General features: G+C 43.7%; 1 protein-coding gene across 1 annotated transcript in view; it reads left to right on the forward strand.

Moving 5' to 3' along the window:
* The window catches only part of LOC104526373 (serine/threonine-protein kinase PAK 1-like), a gene marked incomplete at its 3' end in the record, with an annotated part of 10,903 nt that extends 6,429 nt beyond the window's left edge, over positions 1 to 4,474 (forward strand). Inside the window, exons 3-6 of the mRNA XM_010169809.1 lie at positions 828 to 975; positions 1,940 to 1,977; positions 3,783 to 3,899; positions 4,300 to 4,474. Coding sequence (XP_010168111.1) covers positions 828 to 975; positions 1,940 to 1,977; positions 3,783 to 3,899; positions 4,300 to 4,474 — 478 coding nt within the window. The remainder of the gene's footprint in view (positions 1 to 827; positions 976 to 1,939; positions 1,978 to 3,782; positions 3,900 to 4,299) is intronic.
* Positions 4,475 to 8,432: the final 3,958 nt, after the last annotated feature.

Raw genomic sequence — 8,432 nt, forward strand, 5'->3', positions numbered from 1 at the left:
TCCTTGGTTGAACAGACCCACCCCCACCTCTCTCCACCCTCCTCCAAGGGACTTGCACAGAGACACAAGGTCTCCCCTCAGCCTCCTTTTCTCCAGGCTCAACAACCCCAGTTCCCTCAGACACAAGGGAACTCAGCACACTTGTGCTCCAGACCCTTCCCCAGCTCCGTTCCCTTCTCTGGACACGCTCCAGCACCTCCATGTCCTTCTTGGACTCAGGGGCCCAACACTGAACCCAGCACTCCAGCTGCGGCCTCACCAGTGCCCAGTGCAGGGGGAAGAGAACTTCCCTGCTCCTACTGGCCACACTATTCCTGATACAGACACTCTAGAAGAGGAGGAGAGGGAAAGGGAGGAGAGATATACCATGTTTTCCTGTTCACATCAGCCAAAAAAAAACAGGAAAGGAAAAGTTTGCTGGCAGCCTGGGCTGCTGGGATGTGCCAACACTTATATCATGGTTTGTTTGTTTGTTTTTGTGGGTTTTTTTGTTGTTGTTTTTTTTATTTTTATTTTTATTTCTTGAGGCTCTTCCTGAACATTTCAGTTTTCTTCTTTCTGGGTTTTGAGTCTTGGTTTGCAAAGGACATGGGACTCACCCAGAGCCTTGTGAGCAGAGTGACATTTGCATGTCTGTGCAAGGAGCCTGTGACTTGTAACATAAGCAGTGGGTAGGAAGGTATCAATCCACTGCCTCTTTCAAATCTCCCCATTTCCCTCACAGCCCTGTGTAACCCCAGAAGCTGTGGCAGAATAGTTGGTGGGTGTGTGTGTGTGGTCCACCATGTTAGACCAAGTGTGAGCTAACGAGGTACATCTCCAAACAGGGAATGCCGGAGCAATGGGCGCGTTTACTGCAGACTTCCAACATCACCAAGTCAGAGCAGAAGAAGAACCCTCAGGCAGTGCTGGATGTGTTGGAGTTTTACAACTCAAAGAAGATCTCAAATAGCCAGAAGTACATGAGTTTCACAGGTACAACCAACATCTGGAAGGCAGATCTCAGAGTGTTGGTGTTGAGTTCACAGTGCTGAAAATCCCTGGAGAAAGAGGCATTTTTAGTTTCCAGTGTGGGTGTGAATGTTGCTTCATGAGTGCTTGGGGGTGGGGGTCTCTCTGCTCCTGTGCGCTGTGATTGAGGAATACTGCTCAGCTGCTTAATGGTTGAAAACTGCTGGTGGGATTCCTCTAAAAATCAAAGCTGCCAAGGTTTTGTGCCTTCTTTGTATGGATCACCTGCCTGTTGGAAGACTCCTGCTACCATCACTCCTTTTCCCTTTCAACTCTAACTCCTTCCCTTTCTAAATATTAACCCCTGCTTTGTTTCTTTCAAGAGGATAGAGCCATGTCACCAGAACTGGTATTAATTAAGAAGGCTCCAGGCAGGGATAACAGCACAAATCTTCCCCATATGTGCCTGGATATTCAGACAAGAAGCCCACTAGTTGTCTCGTGGGGTCCTCTGTTGCTGTTCCAGGAAATTTTAGGTGGCTGAGACTGAACATCTTGCAGGTCTTGGGCTGACTGCAGTGCCTCTGCTGGTGATTTAGCCCATTGAAACTATTTTGTGTATATAGATGGAGGACAGTATTCATCCAGGTATTGCTCTGGGAAATTCCACCCTCCTGCAGCAGGGATTTGGGGTCCTTGCATTTGCCTGCAGAATTTTTTACCCCTTATTCCCCTATCTGCCAGATATCACCTTATTCTGGGGAGCTGAAGGTAATGCTTAGGTTTGGGAGCAGCCTTGTATCATAGAATGGTTTGGATTGGAAGGGACCTTAAAGATCACCCAGTTCCAACCGCCCTGCCATCAGCAGGGACACCTTCCACTAGACCAGGTTGCTCAAAGCCTTCTGAAGGGACCTTGTCCCTTTCTCCTCTCCCCATTGCTGTTGTGCTTACAACTCATTTATAATGGCATCCCTGTCTCTTTCAGATAAAACAACGGAGGATTATAATTCATCAAATACATTGGTAAGACTTATATTCACATTCTATCTCAAGTTTGGGGGTTTAAAAAATTGCATAAAGCAGTGTTGGCTTTTAGTAAACTTTTAGTTTGCTCAGTGTTTTAAAATCTGAACTATATATATTTATATCGTGAATGTATTTATAAAAACAGGAAAATTATCCTAAAAAAGCATGCTGCTCTCTTCTTTTTTTCAGCTGGGGAAGGGAGAATCAAGTAGAGAGAAGAAACTTTGATTAGTGAATAGTGAAGTAGTGAATAGAAATTAAGGAATTAAGGAATAGCAATAGTTCTGTTTTCATAGAACTTGATCTGTTCCTGTACCTTGAATTTGATGACTGCTCTGCTTTCAGGTTTTATATGTCTCCATAAACATCTGCGATCTAACAAAGTTTAATTACTAACCTGCAAGGTCTGAGTGACTAAAAGTAACGCTGATTAGTGTTGATTAACCAAACTAATCTCCAGCAGAAAAGGAAATAAAAGGTTCTCCTCCTCCTCCTCTCTGCTTGACCTTTACTCTGTCCTTACCAGAGCAGACACCACTCCTGTTTGCTTTGTGAGGAGACACAAGCTGAAAACCTCTGTAACAATCCTGTATGTGCCTGTGAGATGGAAGAAACAAAACTTTCCATTTAAGATGATTCCTAAAAACCCACATCTCCTTCATCTCTTGATTTCTCACTGCCATGCCATTATCTACAGTTGGCTTTTTCTGCTCCTTTCCAGAGGCAGCATATTCAGATCTGACTGTTTAGGACTCTCTGCAAAAAGAAAATGAGAATGCTTCTGCTGTTGTTCATTATTATGTATCATTGTACCTCCATCCTCAGGAGTTCAGAATATCTGAGACTGTTGGATTTTAAAGTAAATCCTGAAAAAAGCAATAGTTACCAGTCTACTGAGATGGCCTGATGTTTTTAGAAGATACTGGGTAACCTTCAATTTTGGGGATATTCAGGGAATTCCCAGTACATAGGTGTGTTTTCTTCTTGTTTTTAACAGGCTGAGCTTTTGTGTTATGTCAGTGCACTTTAGCAATGATATGTCAGAATGCTGGTGGCTTCAAATATTTTCAGTTCAGTGAAATATTACATCATTTTCCCCCTCTTACAGAGAACTTCATTTTAATACTTTTTCCCCTGCAGCTCTTAGGGAACTGATGATACACAAGCAGAACCAGTTTGGTGGGTTGAGGATCTTGCCAAGTTTATTTTGGAATGTTTATAGTGTAAAAGATGCCATGAATTTCAAATCCAGTTTCAAATTTGAAAGCCTAAAAGTGGCTTTGATTTCTAATTGCAATATTGCAAAAAATTCCAGATAATTTTTTTAACCACTTATAAAACTTTTTTTTTTTTTAAAAAAAAGTCATTGTTTGCATTTTTCATAAAATTTTCTTTTAGAAAGCAATTTTATAAAGGATTTGAAAATATTTTACCAGATTCTACTTTCAAAATCTCTCATTTACTTCTCAGTCACAATACTAAAGCTGATGTTAACTTGACCTCCCATCTTTTAGAGCAAACATTAAGATTTTGATAAGGATTGTCATCACACAGATAGATGACAAGCTCTATCTGAACAGTTGCATCAGGCAGTGCTGGACTACCCCTCTATTTCCCCTGAAGCATCAGGATCTTTGGAGTTCAGATTTTCCAGATATTGTAACTCCCTACTCTGTTCTGATTTTGATTGTCCTGCACTGATTTCAATGCAGTCTCTGTTAGGAGCTCAATCCAGTGTCGATGGTTTTGTTTCTAACAAGAGATTGGGTTTTTATTTTTACTATTTCTATAACCACCTGCAGAATGTGAAGGCTGTCTCCGAGACTCCCGCAGTGCCCTCAGTGTCTGAAGATGAAGATGATGAAGATGATGCAGCTCCACCCCCTGTGATAGCTCCACGACCTGAACACACAAAATCTGTGAGTAGAAATATTTCCTTCAGTCCCCACCGCTTCAGTCACAGTCTTGGTCTTTGGCTGTGACTCCTCATCCACGCTGCATGATGTGGTGCTGAGCCCTTCTTGGGATCAGGAGGGTGGAGGTGGGAGCCATTCCTTCTGGAAGAGCACCTGCATAGAATGGTTAGGATTGGAAGGGACCTTAAAGATCATCTAGTTCCAACCCCCCTGCGAATTCAAATTAACATCCACCCAGTTGTGGGGAGCACAAGAGGGACCTTGCTTAGTGACGTTAGCTGTTAACAAAGGAGCTGTAGAAATGCATCCCTGACAACAACAAGAACAATAACAAGGTGAATAGAAATGTTTAAATCTTCATCTGATGTGTATTAATACATGTGTTTTTCCTCAACAAAATTAGATATACACCCGCTCTGTGATAGAACCCCTTCCTCCTCCTACCAGAGATGCGGCGACCTCTCCTATTTCTTCTCCCTCGGAAAACAGCACAACGGTGCCTGACATGCTGGCCAGGAACACAGAGAAACAAAAGAAAAAGCCAAAAATGTCAGATGAAGAGATCTTGGAAAAATTAAGTATGTCTTCTACTTATTTGTTTGTTTGTTTGTTTATTTATTTATTTATTACCCCCCTGACCCTGTATTAAATTCCAGGTCCTGCTATGTTGATTTCTCAAAATCTTAATAAGATGAAATGTTTTGACATTCCCATTTTGAGATCCCTCACTGAAGACATTGCATTGTGACTGTGTGCCAAAACTGTGGGCAGATCTAATGGGGAAGCATAAATGTAAGCTGAGCACCTGTGATGCCAACTGAATTCCCCAGGGAGTGACAGATCCTTGGGCTCTGCAAAACAAGCCCTGAATAAGTAGCATCTACTTAACTATGAAGTCAGAGATTGTTCCACATCTTGATATTCTGTAGCTCTGGAGTGTGGATGATCACATTGAAATGTTAGATGTAAAGTGAGCAGAGCTTCTTACTGTGTCTAAAATGTGGAGAGAAAATTAATGCATCCCCACGTTTGCCTTCCACAATACCGTGATGTAAAGTGACTTGGTTACTTTTAAGTGCCGTGTTGTTATGTGGGTACCCATATTAGTGGTGTTTTTCTGAGAAGAATTCATTGTATCTCTCTATCGTGGAGGCTGAAGTCACTTGGTTTGTTCAGCCTGGAGAAGAGGAGACTGAGAGGAGATCTCATCACGGTCTAGAACTTCCTCCCAAGGGGAAGAGGAGGGGCAGGAGCTGATCTCTTCTCTCTGGCCACCAACGAATGCCAGGAGCAGAGGGAATGGCAGGAAGATGTGGCAGGGGAGGGTGAGGTTGGTCATGAGGAAAAGGTTCTTGAGGCAGAGGGTGGTGGAGCACTGGAACAGGCTCCCCAGGGAGGTGCTCATGGCACCAAGCTTGACAAGATTCCAGCAGCATTTGGCCAAGGCCCTCAGGGACATGGTGTGAATGTTGGGATTGTCCTGTGCTAGGGCAAGAGTTGGACTCCATGATCCTTGTGGGTCCCTTTCAACTCACAAACTTCTGTGATTCTAGTGTCTTTAACAGTCCTTGCCTTCAGTTCATGAGTCTTGTACAGTGCTCCTCTGCTGCCTTTTATTTTTGGGTTATGCTGTGGCATATCTGACAGCTGAACTAGCTCTTCTGTGCAATTGGTTGCTGTCCTCAGCCTGGGCCAGGTTTGATTAGGGTAGAGCATTTCTCAGTCTTTGAACTACTAATCCTATATTAATGACATATGTGCCTTGCTTGTCACTTGATGTAAATGGTCTTAGCTCCCCCATGGTCAGGCTGGTCTCCTTGGTTGAGGGTATACCCCTTAAGATCAGTATTTTATGAAGCAAAGACTAGTAGCTTGATGAAGGAAGATATAATCTGAGGGTATAACTTTAAAAAAATTATAAAAAAAAATAAAGTGGCATCTGAGTACCTCATTTCTAAATAAAGCCTAAATTGAATTGATGGCATGTTAACTTTAACTGGAACTGCTTGCTATTGGAAAACTCATACCCATTAGTTTGAAGCAGCAACTTCACTCACTTAATTAGCAGGACCTTTGTACCATTAAGGATTCAAGCCATTTTTGTGACCAGGTAGGGCAAGCAGGGACTGTGACATGGGAACAAAAAAGTGATATTTTAATATAAATACACTCACTTCTGTAATGAAGAGAAATAGAAGTGCTGCTTTTAGGAGTGTCTGGTGGCAGATGAACCTTCTGACGCCTTGCTTGCTCCAGCAGGTGACGTTCAGTGCTGAACTGAGTCTTCAGCATTTCAGGGGTATCCTTATAAATATAGAGTCCTAGAATGGTTTGGGTTGGAAGGGACCTTAAAGCTCTTCCAGTTCCAACCCCCCTGCCATCAGCAGGGACACCTTCCACTAGACCAGGTTGCTCAAAGCCTCATCCAGCCTGGCCTTCAACACTTCCAGGGAGGAACAGCTACAGCTTCTCTGGCCAACCTGGGACACTGTATCACCATCCTCACACCAAAGAATTTCTTCCTTATATCTAATCTAAACCTCCCCTCTTCCAGTTTAGAGCCATTTCCCCTTGTTTTGTCATTAACTGCCCTTATTAAAAGTTCCTCCCCAGCTTCCTTGTATGAGTGTGTATGAAATTGAGTGGCCATTATTAGGTGTCAACGTCTAGATGTGGGCTAGCCAGAAATATGAGATGAAGTTTAATCCAGTTGTAGACTGATATTTTTCCACTGAGGGCAGTGGAGTTGTACTTGTGCAAAGACATGCAACCCTTTCATATTTTGGTTTGACATGTGAATAAAATGACCAACATCTTCAAGCATTTATATATTTACACATACTGAAGATGTGCAAAGGTTAAAAGGAGGCTGATAAATCTCCGCCTTTTAGTATTAACACAATATTGGTACAAACATTAATGAATCTTCACCTGACTTTTTAGGAGGTAGGAAGAGAGATCTCCATGGAAATCTTATAGTGGCCTTCCAATACCTGAAGGGGCTACAAGAAAGCTGGGGAAGGACTTTTCATAAGGGCAGTTAATGACAGAACAAGGGGAAATGGGTTTAAACTGAAAGAGGGGAGGTTTAGATTAGATATAAGGAAGAAATTCTTTGGTGTGAGGATGGTGATGCAGTGTCCCAGGTTGGCCAGAGAAGCTGTGGCTGCTCCTCCCTGGAAGTGTTCTCGGCCAGGTTGGATGAGGTTTTGAGCAACCTGGTCTAGTGGAAGGTGTCCCTGCTGCTGGCAGGGGGGTTGGAACTGGATGATCTTTAAGGTCCCTTCCAACCCAAACCATTCTATGATTCTATGAAACACTACCCCATTTTACAGATGAGAACATTAAATAGGGCAAGATTGACACCTGCCTCTTGTCACTGCAACACTGTCCTGGGGAAACATTTGACTGTCTCATAGTCTGAACTTGTAGCCTATGTTAGGCTTTGAGGGAAAGTTTATGAACATTTGTTCAGAAATGCTTGTCCTCAAGGCAGACAGCCCTGCTTCTGTAATTGCACAGTGGGGTTTATATAGTCAGATTTCTCTTCCCATCCTCCTCTCCAAACGTGGATCATAGTCCCTTCCTTTACCTCTGGCTGCCCTAAACCCTGGGGGTTTGACTGCTCTCCAGTGATGTCTGAAAATAGCCTGCTCATACTCTGCTTGCTACTGGATTTCTTGGCCTAAGGACTGTGAGCAGTTTCTTTGCCAATATACATCTGTTCAGGCTCAGCCCTGGACCCCTGTGAAAGCAGCACCATATGTTGGCAGCTTGAGTGACTTGCAAACACCAACTCAGGTGCAGCTCTGCATCTCTTGATCCTATTAGCCACCATGGTGATGTTAGAGAGGAAACTTGCTCCCAGCTGAGCTCTAGGTATTGTTGGCTCTGATTTCTTCAGTCTAAAAAGGGTGTGATCCCTGCCTGCCATAGGGGTGTTATGAATATCAGTTCATGTTTGAAGGGGGTGTTCAGTTTCAGTGATGCTCCTTTTCTTGCCTTCTCTGATTTACCCACCATACAATTGGCAGGACTCCAGCACATCCTGCCCCTTGTTCTGAGAGCTTTCTCCCCTCCTACAGAAAACATGATGTTCCTCGTGGATACCAAATCCACCTCGAGCCTGAGCAGCCTCTCACCTTCCCGCATTGCAGAACACCAGGCAAAGTGCTTTTCCCTCCGAGGGATACAGTAATACACTTTCTTCTGGCTGAGCAGCCACATTAGGAGAGAATGAGCTGAGATTGCCTCAGGTTGCTCTCCAAAAACCAGAGCAATGCTGCAGTCACATGGCTGCTAAAACCTGCACTGACTGTTGGGTTCCTAGAACAGCAGCTGAGTGATGGCCAGGCCAAACCAGGGGAGGTTTAGCTCTGAAGGGTGTTTCCAGCATCCTCCCTAAGTCTTGTGACCCAGTTATTGGGTCAGTAGTGCCTGTGCTCCTGCTGATGCGGAAACATCATAAATGACTAAGGGCAGTTAATGACAAAACAAGGGGAAATGGGTTTAAGCTGAAAGAGGGGAGGTTTAGAT

This window comes from Antrostomus carolinensis, unplaced genomic scaffold (assembly GCF_000700745.2).
Source record: "Antrostomus carolinensis isolate BGI_N321 unplaced genomic scaffold, ASM70074v2 scaffold8736, whole genome shotgun sequence".
Taxonomy (NCBI): domain Eukaryota; kingdom Metazoa; phylum Chordata; class Aves; order Caprimulgiformes; family Caprimulgidae; genus Antrostomus; species Antrostomus carolinensis.